General features: G+C 42.1%; 1 protein-coding gene across 4 annotated transcripts in view; it reads right to left on the reverse strand.

Annotated features, from left to right (window-relative positions):
• Positions 1 to 12823: 12823 nt before the first annotated feature.
• Positions 12824 to 15759, reverse strand: part of INPP5B (inositol polyphosphate-5-phosphatase B) — a 483885-nt gene continuing 480949 nt past the window's right edge. For all 4 annotated transcript variants that reach the window (XM_063954327.1, XM_063954328.1, XM_063954329.1 and 1 more), the window contains one exon: positions 12824 to 13176. In XM_063954327.1, the coding sequence (XP_063810397.1) occupies positions 13055 to 13176 (122 nt within the window). In that variant the 3' untranslated portion in view covers positions 12824 to 13054. The remainder of the gene's footprint in view (positions 13177 to 15759) is intronic.

Genomic DNA, 15759 nt, shown 5'->3' on the forward strand with positions numbered 1-15759 from the left:
GGGAGTTTTATTCCAGATGGGATGTTGCCCATAGCAACCAATCAGATTCAACTTTTCATTTATTTAGCACCTTCTAGAAGATATGTGTAATCTGATTGGTTGCTATGGGCAACGTCCCATCTTAAATAGAACTCCCATCTTAGTAAATATACATTGTGGTGTGGTACACTTTTTATTTATTTTTATTTAACAATAACAAACATTGCTGAGCATGCTTGTGTGTTGGTATGGTACTGTTTTAACATTCAAACATCCATGATGTAGTCCCTTTGCCATTAAAGTGTGCTTTGTGGCTTGCTTGTGTAATAGGTAATGTGAGTAATTTTTTTAAATTTTATTTTTGCTCTGCATTTCAGATGGTGCAGTTGGAGATCCCACAAGCCTGCCTGGCATCCTTGGCAGCTTAAAGGCCCATTTGCAGGCCATGATGGCCGATGTGGAACGGCTACAAAAATTTTGTTAATTTTTCCCTTTTTTTTTTGGTTATATGTTAAAAAAAAATAATAATAATGTTAAAAAATAAAAAAATATATTTTACAGTTCAGCGGTTGTTGTGTTTTTTAATGCAATAAAGGAACAGCATATTGCCTAGCAGAAATTGGTTACCTTACAAAAAACACACATCAAACTTACAATTATTAATCTTATTATTTACAAACAAACAAATTATGTCAGTTAGGAGCTTATTGTTTAGAAAAACATGTAAACACATATATTCACACACTACACCTCCACACTAAAATATGCTATTTAACATTAGCCCAGGCACAGTTTACACATCTATTTCACTTATTTATAAACAAACATGGTAATGGACAATTATGCCTACAAAGTGTTCTGTAGGTATTCTTTGAAGACTTAATTGGTCATTCATTACACTAATTGGATTCGTAATTGAGGAAGGCTTGTTGAGTTTGAATTGAAAGGTGTAATATAACTTGAAAAAAAACCCCATTGCTGTGCGTTTTTCGGCAAAAGCGTGTGCAATGTTGAGAAAAATGTGTAAATCTACGAGAAGTTTGTATTTTTACGATGACGTTTGTAGTAATGCGATGGATTCGCATTAGTGCGATGTCATTTGGCATACGCCTACTTTGTGGAATACTGCGTACGAAATAGCAAAAAATGCGTAGGGGCGGATATTCGCTAATGTGCAACGTGTTCGCAATTTTGCGAATATGTTGTGCGGACCAAAACAATAGCGATCAACTCGGAATCACCCCCATAGGCCCTCATTCCGAGTTGTTCGCTCTTTATTTTCCTTTGCATCGGTGCGATTTTCCGCTAACTGCGCATGCGCAACATTCGCACTGCGGCTGCGCCAAGTAAATTTGCTAAGAAGTTTGGTATTTTACTCACAGCATTACAAGGTTTTTTCTTCGTTCTGGTGATCTGAGTGTGATTGACAGGAAGTGGGTGTTTCTGGGCGGAAACTGGCCGTTGTATGGGAGTGTGTGAAAAAACGCTGCCGTTTCTGGAAAAAACGCGGGAGTGGCTGGCGAAACGGGGTAGTGTCTGGGCGAACGCTGGGTGTGTTTGTGACGTCAAACCAGGAACGACAAGCACTGAACTGATCGCACTGGAAGAGTAAGTCTCGAGCTACTCAGAAACTGCACAGAAAAATCTTTTCGCAATATTGCGAATCTTTCGTTCGCAATTCTGCTAAGCTAAGATACACTCCCAGGGGGTGGCGGCTTAGCGTGTGTACTGCTGCGAAAAGCGGCTTGCGAGCGAACAACTCGGAATGAGGGCCTAAATACAGCAGAAATGACTTCCTGTCTTAAACACACACACACACAAAAATTATTAAAAATGCTTTGAAAAACATAGTTTATGCTACAACAATGAAGAAAGCACCAACCGGATTCGCAAATAACCAGCCATAAGTGGTTAGCTAGCGCAGGTAACCTTCATCATCATCATCCACCACTATTTACACATGCCCCTGACCACCTGCAAATAATACCGCTTTACCAGGAGTATTTTCATCTTTTTCCTGGTTGGCATCTATTCTCAATTGTGTAAATACCCACTTTCCATACTTGGCTTATAGTAGAACACCCCCATCCCACCCAGTTATGCCCATGCTGGCACAAGTGGCAATCATGCAAATCTGCATATATGCCTACTGTTCTGGGCATGTGCAATATGAATTCCCACAAGATATGCTACGCCAGCTGGTGTAGTATTCACTATGCATTCTCTATCTATCTCAAAGTTTAAAATAAGAATTTACTTACCGATAATTCTATTTCTCGTAGTCCGTAGTGGATGCTGGGGACTCCGTCAGGACCATGGGGAATAGCGGGCTCCGCAGGAGACAGGGCACATCTAAAAAGCTTTTAGGTCACATGGTGTGTACTGGCTCCTCCCCCTATGACCCTCCTCCAAGCCTCAGTTAGGTACTGTGCCCGGACGAGCGTACACAATAAGGAAGGATCTTGAATCCCGGGTAAGACTCATACCAGCCACACCAATCACACCGTACAACTTGTGATCTGAACCCAGTTAACAGTATGATAACAAAACGAAGTAGCCTCCGAAAAGATGGCTCACAACAATAGTAATAACCCGATTTTTGTAACAATAACTATGTACAAGCATTGCAGACAATCCGCACTTGGGATGGGCGCCCAGCATCCACTACGGACTACGAGAAATAGAATTATCGGTAAGTAAATTCTTATTTTCTCTAACGTCCTAGTGGATGCTGGGGACTCCGTCAGGACCATGGGGATTATACCAAAGCTCCCAAACGGGCGGGAGAGTGCGGATGACTCTGCAGCACCGAATGAGAGAACTCCAGGTCCTCCTTAGCCAGAGTATCAAAATTTGTAAAATTTTACAAACGTGTTCTCCCCTGACCACGTAGCTGCTCGGCAAAGTTGTAATGCCGAGACTCCTCGGGCAGCCGCCCAGGATGAGCCCACCTTCCTTGTGGAATGGGCATCTACATATTTCGTCTGTGGCAGGCCTGCCACAGAATGTGCAAGCTGAATTGTACTACAAATCCAGCGTGCAATAGACTGCTTAGAAGCATGAGCACCCAGCTTGTTGGGTGTATACAGTATAAACAGCAAGTCAGACTTTCTGACTCCAGCCGTCCTAACTATATATATATATATATATATATATATATATATTTTTAGGGCCCTGACCACGTCTAGTAACTTGGAGTCCTCCAAGTCCCTAGTAGCCGCAGGCACCACAAGAGGTTGTTTCAGGTGAAAACGCTGACACCCCTTTATGAAGAAACTGGAGACGAGTCCCAGTTCTGTCCTGTTCAAATGGAAAATTTTAATATGGGCTTTTGTAAGACAAAGCCGCCCATTCTGACAATCGCCTGGCCGAGGCCAGGGCTAACAACATGGTCACTTCCCATGTGAGATATTTGTCAACAGCATGGTCACTTTCCATGTGAGATATTTCAAATCCACAGATTTGAGCGGTTCAAACCAATATGATTTTAAGAAATCCCAACACTATGTTGAGATCTCACGGTGCCCCTAGGGGCACAAAAAAGCTGTATATGCAATACATCCTTTACAATCTGGACTTCAGGAACTGAAGTCAATTCTTTCTGGAAGAAAATCTACAGGGCCGAAATTTAAATGTTAATGAACCCCAATTTGAGGTCCAAAACACTCCTGTTTTCAGGAAGTGTAGAAATCGACCTAGTTGAATTTCCGTCGTGGAGCCTTCCTGGCCTCACCCACGCAACATATTTTCACCACATGTGGTGATGACGTTGTGCGGTCACCTCCTTCCTGGCTTTGACCAGGGTAGGTATGACCTCTTATGGAATGCCTTTTCCCCTCAGGATCCGGCATTCAACCGCCATGCCGTCAAACGCAGCCGCGGTAAGTCTTGGAATAGACATGGTACTTGCTGAATCAAGTCCCTTCTTAGCTCCCCAGGCCCTTAGTCCTCTGTGAGCATTTCTTGAAGTTCCGGGTACCAAGTCCCTCTTGGCCAATCCGGAGCCACTAGTATAGTTCATACTCCTCTATGTCTTATAATTCTCAATACCCTGGTTATGAGAAACAGAGGAGGGAACACATACACAGACTGGTACACCCACGGTGTTACCAGAACATCCACAGCTATCGCCTGAAGGTCTCATGACCTGGCGGAATACCTGTCCCGTTTTTTGTTCGGGCGGGACGCCATCATGTCCACCTTTGGTCTTTGCCAACGGTCCACAATCATGTTGAAAAACTTCCCTATGAAGTTTCCACTCTCCCGGGTGGAGGTCATGCCTGCTGAGGAAGTCTGCTTCCCAGTCGTCCACTCCCGGAAAGAACACTGCTGACAGTGCTATCACATGATTTTCCGCCTAGCGAAAAATCCTTGCAGTTTTCACTGCCCTCCTGCTTCTTGTGCCGCCCTTCTGTTTACGTGGGCGACTGCCGTGATGTTATCCCACTGGATCAATACCGGCTGACCTTGAAGCAGAGGTCTAGCTAAGTTTAGAGCATTATAAAATTGCTCTAAGCTTATTTATGCGGAGAGAATTCTCCAGACTTAATCACACTTCCCTGGAAATTTTTTCCCTGTGTGACTGTTCCCCAGCCTCTCAGGCTGGCCTCCGTGGTCACCGGCATCCAATCCTGCATGCCGAATCTGCGGCCCTCTAGAAGATGAGCACTCTGTAATAACCACAGGAGAGACACCCTTTTCCTTGGATATAGGGTTATCCGCTGATGCATCTGAGGATGCGATCCGGACCATTTGTCCAGCAGATCCCACTGAAGAGTTCTTGCGGGAAATCTGCCGAATGGAATTGCTTCGTAATAAGCCACCATTTTTACCAGGACTCTTGTGCAATGATGCACTGACACTTTTCCTGGTTTTAGGAGGATCCCGATTAGCTCGGATAACTCCCTGGTTTTCTCCACTGGGAGAAACACGTTTTTTCTGGACTGTGTCCAGAATCTTCCCTAGGAACAGTAGACGTGTCGTCGGAAAAAGCTGCGATTTTGGAATATTTAGAATCCACTCGTGCTGTCGTAGAACTACTTAAGATAGTGCTACTCCGACCTCCAACTGTTCTCTGGACCTTGCCCTTATCAGGAAAGCGTCCATGTTTCTTTTAAGAAAAATCCTCATTCCGGCCATTACCTTGGTAAAGACCCGGGGCGCCGTGGACAATCCAAACGGCAGCGTCTGAACTGATAGTGACAGTTCTGTACCAGGAACCTGAAGTACCCTTGGTGAGAAGGGCAAATTTGGACCTGTAGGTAAACGTCCCTGATATCCAGAGACATCATATCGTCCCCTTCTTCCTGGTTCGCTATCACTGCTCCGAGTGACTCCATCTTGATTTGAACGCTTGTATGTAAGTGTTCAAATATTTCAGATCTCACCGAGCCGGTTGGCTTCAGTACCACAATATAGTGTGGAATACTACCCCCTTCCTTGTTGTAAGAAGGGTACTTTGATTATCACCTGCTGGGAATACAGCCTGTGAATTGTGTGAGGGGGAGACGTCTCGAATTTCCAATGTACACCTGGGATATTACATGTAGGATCCCGGAGTTCCCTTGCGAGTGTTGCTGAAACTCTTGAGATGACCCTCTACCGCACCTGAGTCCGCTTGTACGGCCCCAGCGTTATGCTGCGGACTTGGCAGAAGCCGTGAGGAGCTTCTGTTCCTGGGAATGAGCTGCTTGCTGCAGTCTTCTTCCCTTTCCTCTCCCCCTGGGCAGATATGACTGGCCTTCGCCCGCCTGCCCGTATGGGGACGAAAGGACTGAGACTGAAAAGACTGTGTCCTTTTCTGCCAATATGTGACTCGGGGTAACAAAAGGTGGATTTTTCAGCTGTTGCCATGGCCACCAGGTCCAATGGACCGCCCCTTTATACGGCAATACTTCCATATGCCGTCTGGAATCTGCCTCACCTGACCACTGTCGTGTCTTCGTCTGGCAGATATGTACATCACATTTACTCTTGATGCCAGAATGCAAATATGCCTCTGCGCATCACACATATATAGAAATGCATCCTTAAAATGCTCTATAGACAATAAAATCCTGTCCCTGTCAAGGGTATCAAAATTTTCAGTCAGGAAATCCGACCAAGCCCCCTCAGCGCTGCACATCCAGGCTGAGGCGATTGCTGGTCGTAGTATAACACCAGTATGTGTGTATATACTGTTATGATATTTTCCAGCTTCCTATCAGCTGGCTCCTTGAGGGCGGCCGTATCTGGAAACGGTAACGCCATGTTTTTTATAAGCGTGTGAGCGCCTTGTCCACCTTAAGGTGTGTTTTCCAACTCGCCCTTACTACTGGCGGGAAAAAGGGTATACCGCCCATAACTTTCTGTCGGAGGAACCCCACGTATCATCACACACTTCATTTAATTTATCTGATTCAGGCAAAACTACAAGTAGTTTATTCCCACCCTACAAAATACCCTTATTTGTGGTACTTGTGGTATCAGAAATACGTAACACCTCCTTCATTGCCCTTAACATGTAACTTGTGGCCCTAAAGGAAAAATACGTTTGTTTCTTCACCGTCGACACTGGGGTCAGTGTCCGTGTCAGTGTCTGTCGACCGACTGAGGTAAATGGGCGTTTTTACAAGCCCCTGACGGTGTCTGAGACGCCTGGACCGATACTAATTTGTCCGCCGGCTGTCTCATGTCGTCAACCGGCTTGCAGCGTGTTGACATTATCACGTAATTCCATAAGTAAGCCATCCATTCTGGTGTCGACTCCCTAGAGAGTGACATCACCATTACAGGCAATTTTCTCCGTCTCCTCACCAACATTTTCCTCATACATGTCGACACACACGTACCGACCTACAGCACACACATACAGGGAATGCTCTGATAGAGGACAGGACCCACTAGCCCTTTGGGGAGACAGAGGGAGAGTTTGCCAGCACACACCAAAAGCGCCATAATGTATATAACAACCCTAGAAGGTGTTGTTTCTATATATGGGCTCTTAATATATAATTATATCGCCAATTTATGCCCCCCTTCTCTTTAACCCTGTTTCTGTAGTGCAGGGGAGAGTGGGAGCCTTCCTCACCAGCGGAGCTGGTCAGGAAAATGGCGCTGAGTGCTGAGGAGAATAAGCTCCGCCCCTTTCACGGCGGGCTTTTCTCCCGGTTATTAGGAAAACTGGCCTGGGTTAAATACATACATATAGCCTTAATGGCTATATGTGATGTATTTATTTGCCTCTAAGGTAATCTATATTGCTGCCCAGGGCGCCCCCAGCAGCGCCCTGCACCCTCCGTGACCGAGGTCAGTGAGCCGTGTAGCAACAATGGCGCACAGCTGCAGTGCTGTGCGCTACCTTCATGAAGACTGAGGAGTCTTCTGCCGCCTGTTTCCGGACCTCCGTTCTGCCGTTCTTCAGCGTCTGTAAGGGGGATCGGCGGCGCGGCTCCGGGACGAACCCCAGGCTGACCTGTGTTCCGACTCCCTCTGGAGCTCAGTGTCCAGTAGCCTAAGACTTCAATCCTCCTGCACGCAGGTGAGTTGCAAGTCTCTCCCCTAAGTCCCTCGTTGCAGTGATCCTGTCGCCAGCAGGAATCACTGACTAGAAACCTAAAAAAAAACTTTTCTAAACAGCTCTTTAAGAGAGCCACCTAGATTGCACCCTCTCGGACGGGCACAAAAACCTAACTGAGGCTTGGAGGAGGGTCATAGGGGGAGGAGCCAGTACACACCATGTGACCTAAAAGCTTTTTAGATGTGCCCTGTCTCCTGCGGAGCCCGCTATTCCCCATGGTCCTGACGGAGTCCCCAGCATCCACTAGGACGTTAGAGAAAATATCTTAATTTAATGGCATAGAAACATGGAATTTGACAGCAGATAAGAACCACTTGGCCCATCTAGTCTGCCCATGTACACGCACACTATGGGTAATTTTTGTTGGGAGCCAATTAACCTACCAGTATATTTTTGGAGTGTGGGAGGAAGACTGAGTACCTGGAGGAAGCACGGGGATAATATACAAACTCCAAACAGTGGTGGGAATCAAACCTGTGACCTCAATGCGGTGAGGCAGTAATGCTAACCATTACACCATCCGGACTGCCAGTCATTGCACGGTGCAAATAATAACCAGTTACATTATAGGCGCTCAAACTGGCAACAACAAGGAGCAAAACCTGCAATTGACAGTAAACTACTTGACCCTATACATAAGAAAACCAACCGCAATAATTATTGTGTCCACCCACCTTTGTTTTAGAGGATATACATTTCTGAAATATTGACAAAAAAAAAATGTACTCAGATTTATAAAAAATGTCAAAATCAATATAAAACAAAATATTACTTATCAACTAAGTAATATTTTGTCCCTCATTCCGAGTTGATCACACCAAGCAACTTTTTGCTGCTAGTGCGATCAACTAATCTCCGCCTATGTGAGAGTGTGTTTTAGCATAGCAGCGCTGCAATCGCTTGTCGCCGGGTAACGTCGTGGGTGCGCATTACAGACCCATTCGCACCGCAGCGAAAAACCGCTGCGTGCGAACGGGTCGGAATGACCCCCAATGTCGGGCGGCTCAACACTGTGCGTATCGCACACAGTGTGTAACCACCTTAAGAAGAAAGTTACATAAGGAACTTTAAATCATGATATTAATACCACCTTGGAACTGAGGATAAAGGTTAAGGGGGTACTAGGCGAAAAAAAATACACTTTTTGCTATTTTTTAGGGCGAATGGGGATTCACCCTATTCAATAGCAGGGCTATTTTTTCGCGTAGGCGAAAAATTCGTCAGGAGGAAGAAAACGTGGATCACTGAATCCACATGTTTTTGTACCTGCACCAGTGAAAATGTGGGCCAATTTTGCTGCATTTTCCGCCAATGCCCGTTCACTAAAAAAAAAGAAAGAAAGAAGAAACTGCCTTAAAAAACGGGCAAAAATAGCCCGCAAATTGAATACGCAGGGAGGCAAATTTGATAGCTCCAAATTGTTGGAGCTAACTGTATACCCCCCTAATTGAATTACATATGTTCCTACTGGTTAATATAACACAAATACGAGTACTGAGTGAAGACAGGTGAATTTTGGTGTATTCTAAGGTTGTATTTATTGTGGAGCTGTAAACAATTTGATTTTAATAACAAGCCATTTTCAATTAATGTTTTGTTTGATAAATATTTGGAACATCTATACTATGGTTTCTGCAAAATGAGACAAATTAGCACACCTGCCTTTTTATTTAATAGCTATCACCAGTCTAGTAGTGAAAGAAATGTTAGCAAATATCTGGTGTAATCTGTATACAAAATTGCTAAATAAGCGTATCAATGCAGTATCAGCAATTATGAAATAACGTCCTACAGAGTTAATCTATAATTAAATCAGGGGTTAGCCAAAATCAATAACAATGCATTGCACAACACTGTATACAAAATTAATGTTATGGCACACTTCATTTCTGCACAGTCATGATATTGTTACAGACGACCAAAAGGCTTTCTTTACGGTCTATGGGGGAGATGTACCAAGCCTTGGAGAGACATAAAGTACCAGCCAATCAGTTCCTAATTGCCATGTTACAGGCTGTGTTTGAAATATGACAGGAGCTGATTGGCTGGTACTTAATCTCTCTCTACTTTATCTCTCTCCAAGGCTTAGTGTATCTCCCCTTTATGTGATAAGTACACTTTAGTGATCTGTATCTTTAATAATAAAAATTAATTTTGGCATCAATTTGAAACGTGTAGATAAATGGCATAATAAAGACTGAATATCTTAAATTTGCATACAGTTCTTCAGACGGGTAAATACTGGGGGCTCCGAGAGGAGGGTGAACAAGTTCTGAAAAAACAGGGCTTGTCTAAGGGGTTGAAGGGAGCCCGGGCCTGCACCCCTTCCCAGCATGCTCTGCCACATAGTATTTTCTTTTCTTTGTAAGAGTAGACATAGCCACGGATTCTGGATTTGACCATTTACCCTGTATCGCCCGGACCCACACTATGTCAGTGGCCCTGAGTGCATACTGCGAATATTTTGCTATTGTGTTTCCCAATTACTTTGCAATCTGAATTAGATTGATCGATATGGTGTTGTTAATCATCAATTCAGCCAAATTAATTCAGTTGTAAAACCAGTGGCACAAAACAAATTGGTTCATATTACAAAATATGGTATTTGTAAATCAAACTGGACAGATGTAGACTTGCATATCAAGTCATTATAGACCTGAACTTGTCTGGTGGGCACAGGCCTGCCATGGAAAGGAAGAAATGCCAACCCCCAGACACACTCATCACATGCACTGTATTCATAGTAAAACCTTTCCCTCTGTGTTTGGCCAGGCCCCCTCTAGCACCTGGGTTGGCAATATGTCTTGGCGTGGCTGCTTATAGGTATACAATAGTCATACATTTAACTTCTAGTGGACACTGGGTAAAAAAGAAAGAACAAAAGTCTCAGACATACTGGCAAGTTAAAATTACAAATTTGTTTCAGTGTAATTCTAATGCAAACTAAAAACTACATAGTACCGGTACTTAAAATCTTAAATTACTTAAACATCTTTAAAAACAATAATGTCCTCATTTGGCAAACACTTAGAACTGTCATTTTACAATACTTCATAGGAAAATAATTTCAATAAAATTTTGCATTCAAATACGCTGGTCTCTGGTTGTCAGTCAGTCAAGGCAGGCTTGGCAAAGTTACTAGTTGATACCTTACTGCACTAATTGGTTAATGACACCGTTTACCATAGTATCGGTTGGCCCAATCTGATTGGTAAATGGCTATTGCTATAGAGAAGAATGGGAAGAGCCATCTACTGGCTATATCACTTTCCTGGCACAATTTAAAACTTTCTCCCCAGCTCAAAAGAGACAGCACAGAATCACTGGAAGGAAAATGTAACTTTGAGTTTGTGTTGTATAGTGCAGTGGTTCCCAAACTTTCTTGAATCATGGCGCCCTACAGTATCAGCATTTTTTTCAGGGCACCCCTAGAATAAAAGTTTATTATTGATATATTTTGAAAAAAATATAAAAAAAACAGTAAATTGTGCCTACCTGTCAGCCTTAGGGTCAGTTATGTGGTGGTGAACACACTTGTGCTTCTGTTTGTCCACATTTTTTATGATTGGCAGTCAGTAGCACTGGTTTTGCCTACCACTTTGGCCATAAATAATTTCATTTGGTCCTTGACCACCAACCCGGGGCACCCCTGCTAGAGCCTTGCGGCATCCCAGGGCACACAGTTTTAGAACCACTGGTATATAGTGTTATGTTGTAAAGCCACCAGATACTTATGGGTGTTCATTATTAAGCAATTACATATTTGGGAGTCTTCAATATAAAGCCACTAGATTTTTGGAAGGTTTTATTGTATAGTGGCCTCTAGGGCAATTTAGGCATTATACTGTAGTCATTAGTACGTATCTCTCTGTACTGTACAGTGGTAAATAGTATCCGATATATAATATAGAGTAATGTGGTACAAAATGTATCTGCATCAAACACTAATTAGGCCACTAGAATGCAATCTGAATTGTACAGAGGTCACCAAAACGCTCTTTGAATGATAAATTTGACAACACTTGAATGATCTCAGCATTGTATAGAGATTTCTAAACTAGGCAACACAGGGAATACTGACCAGGGGTTGGTACTCTGTGGTTGTACAGCACCATGATTTTCATATATTTCATTGGCTGTATAAAACCAGGCTCCCATTAGAAAAATCACATTTTTCCAAGCAGACAGGCTGCTAGTAGCATCACTTGTTTTTACCTCCTCAAGCCAAAGGTCGGCAGTGTTTCCGTGTTGACTAATTTATCATCAAATTCAAACCTAATATAGATGAAATCATCACACATTTGTGTGATGACCTGGTTGCGGCTGTGGCAAGTGCATATCACCCCCACCACACCCCTTACATGGAGCGTCCCCCAGCTCCCACTGGGCAAATTTTGTGCTCAAACGCACTGCAGAGATGGGAATGAAGAGAACCGGGAATGACTGAGTACATATATAGGACGGGAGGGGCACATAAAGAAGGAGCTAGATAATAATTTACAATAATAAAAATACTCTGTAAACTATGAGAAGGTGTTGGTCCATATATACAATAGGTTCAATGCAAAAGAATTAATTATGAGCAGTCCATTCATTTCACCACAGCCACAGTTAACTGTGAAATAAGTTCCTCTTGGAAACTTAGCATGTGCCATATATCTGAAAAACGCACCTGGCATCTTAAAGAAGTCTAGTATGAGCTGTTACAGCTAACGGATGAACTAACTTAAAATAATGTGGTCTCTCAGATGTCTAGCCTTTACAAAGACCCTTAAGGAACAGCACAGAATGACAATATTATAAGATACAGCTATGATTACAGATTCTTTCTATTGAAGGACATTGTTTGGAGATTTGGGACTAAAAAAAAATAAAATAAAATAGCAGTAATGTGTACTGAGCTAGTTTTCAAGAGGTCACAGATTACCGCAGTAAAAAAGGGGCATGGTCTTATATACAGGGGGCGTGGTCTCATGGGGATCCAGAAATCGTCACTCTGTGGGGGTGTTCAGCATCTCCGGAGATGCTGGGCTGCCCCTGGAGACAGTCTCGGTGCGCTGTCAGCTCCTTTTCTATGACAGGAGCCGGGTGCTGTAGGAGACTTTTACACTGCAGCACCTGGCTCCTGTCACTTTGGAGGAGATGGCATTTGGTGTCACCCACCTCCAGGTGTCACACCCGGTGCGGGCCACACCACCCGCACCCGCCTTATGACGCCACTGCATGAACTACAGTTTGTATTTATATGTTCACCTGACTTTTACTAAGAAACATAGTAACAATCACTGATGTAATTACACAATTTATATGGAGATCCATTTAAGGTATTTTTCAGCAGAAAAAAGGAATGTCTGACACAGGCACTTGGAGGCTTACATAGTAGTCATTGCGTCCCTAAGACTTAAATACTTAGGTCCCATAAGGCACAGCTGCATCTGTCATTGTGTCAAGTAATCCTATAGATATTGGGAAAATGTTCTGCTTCCTGTATGTTCTTATTTACAGTTTATCCCGACACTAAGAACTTTCTGCCTGTAGGAGGAACTGCTGAACAAATTCCTGGCACTTTCTCTTGTCCAAGTTGCTGGGTTTGGAGTGATCAGGTGGAGGTCGGAGTAAAAGATTTCCAAATATGCTTGCTGGAAATAGAAAGTTAAGAATAAAACCAAATAAAAAGCCATCACAATTTTAAAGAAAATATTTCTATTTTATATTATATTTCTATTTATAACAGTGGCTTACTAAAAGTATTCAACCCCCTAAAAAAGTCAAGACATTTGTCTGTATTGCAAATGACACTTGCACAGATTGGGGCAGATGTATTAACCTGGAGAAGGCATAAGGAAGTGATAAACCAGTGATATGTGCAAGGTGTTAAAGGCACCAGCCAATCAGTTCCAATATGTAAATTAACAGTTAGGATCTGATTGGCTGGTGCCTTTAGCACCTTGCACATATCACTGGTTTATCACTTCCTTATGCCTTCTCCAGGTTAATACATCTGCCCCATTGTTTCTTGAGAAGCAATAGACTCTTAAAATATATTTTTCAAATTCCTTATTGTGTCTCTGCAGTTTTTTTTTCTCTTCAAACAGTAAATAAAAGAAAAAAAAAGAAAAATGCTGCTTGCATAAGCATTCAGTCCTGTGCTGGGGAAGTTCCAAGATTACACAAATCAAAGACACTGCCCAAACAATTAGCTTCTACCTGTAAACCATTAAAAATGTCAGCTTTTATGGATGAAAGACTCCTTAATTCAATAATATTGGTCATACTGTGAATCTGAAGGAAAACTGAAAATGAAGACTGAAGAGAATTTGAAGAAAATGTTATAGACATGCAAATATATTAAAGGTTGAGTATCCCTTATCCAAAATGCTTGGGACCAGAGGTATTTTGGATATCGGATTTTTCCGTATTTTGGAATAATTGCATACCATAATGAGATATCATGGTGATCGGACCTAAGTCTAAGCACAGAATGCATTTATGTTACATATACACCTTATACACACAGCCTGAAGGTCATTATAGCCAGTATTTTTTATAACTTTGTGCATTAAACAAAGTGTGTCTACATTCACACAATTCATGTATGTTTCATATACACCTTATACACACAGCCTGAAGGTCATTTAATACAATATTTTTAATAACTTTGTGTATTAAACAAAGTTTGTGTACACTGAGCCATCAGAAAACAAAGGTTTCACTATCTCACTCTCACTCAAAAAAGTCCATATTTCGGAATATTCCGTATTTCGGATATTTGGATATGGGATACTCAACCTGTATTAATTTTATTATCATCCTTTATTTATATGGCGCCACAAGGGTTCCGCAGCGCCCAATTACAGAGTACATAAGCAAATAATCAAAACAGGAAAACAGCGACTTACAGTTGAAGACAATATAGGACAAGTACAGGGTAAATAAACATACTGTAGCTACATTAGCAGATGGCATTGAATAAGTATCAGGGTGGCAGAATTTGTGCCGCTGTAGCTACATTAGCAGATGGCATTGAATAAGTATCAGGGTGGCAGAATTTGTGCCGCTGAAGATTATTAAAGTAAGAAAATATATTGAAAAATAATATCCAAGTACTTTGATATCACATAGGGGGCATATGCAATTAGCTCTGATCATTTGTGGAGTTAATGAATTCGCCCCACTGAGTATTAAATTAGGGCCTTTTTCGACCGTTTTGAAGGCATTTCGCCAATTCCTTTTCACCTTTTTCTTTTAAGTGAAAAGGCGACAAATGCCTCAAAATCACTGACTATGGCCCGCGTTTCAATGGAAAACCTGTGGATTCGACAAACCACGTGTTTTCTGCCCCTGCTGCATTTTTTGCCTAGGCGAAAATCTGGCCCTGCTATTGCATAGGGTGAATAGCTCAGTTTTTTCGCCTAGGCAAAATTAACGGAGCCAGTTGCATACCCCCATATACCATTATTGGATCAACTGTGAGAAAATGGAAACTATGCCATACCACCCAAGCAGTGCCTAAAGGCTAGCCTAAAGCATGGAAGAATGGGCACAAATTGCTCCCAAACAGTGTGCAAGCCTGGTATAAACTTATCTCAACATACCTAAAGCTGTTATAGACGAAAAAGGTGGTTCTACCACATACTAGTATGCAGAGGGGTTGAATATTTAGGCAAGCAGCATTTTTCAATTGTTTTTATTTTTTGTAATCTGCAGACAAATAATTATAAGTTTAAAAATTTACTTTAAAAGCCTACTGGTTCACTATAAAAAAATACTGTCTGGAACAATTTTGTAGAGTACAGTAATAAACGTAACCAGGTAAGTATAGTATATTATTTATTAAAACTTCGGGGGGGATTTAATTATTGCGCTAGGAGGCACCCTTGCATGGACACTTATATTCGACTAGATGTATATAATAATGAGTAGGTGTATAATGCTGGAACAGAAACTCCTCTCATAGATGCCTAGAGTAACTTTTCTCTCCATCAGTGATTAAAAATAAAAAAATCTGAAAATACAATACTTTTGCACACAACTAAACGAAACATACAATTGGTTTTAGGTAATGAATAATGTTGCAAACCTGACTGCTTTTGTTCATTATGCAATCATTTAATGATAACTATTAAAATTGGAGAAACTAATAAAAAAATAAAACCTCTTACATAAATGTTATTAATAAAAAAATATTCAAGAATGGGATAGTCTTAAATTAAGTTGACTTG

This window comes from Pseudophryne corroboree, chromosome 2 (genome assembly GCF_028390025.1).
Source record: "Pseudophryne corroboree isolate aPseCor3 chromosome 2, aPseCor3.hap2, whole genome shotgun sequence".
NCBI lineage: Eukaryota > Metazoa > Chordata > Amphibia > Anura > Myobatrachidae > Pseudophryne > Pseudophryne corroboree.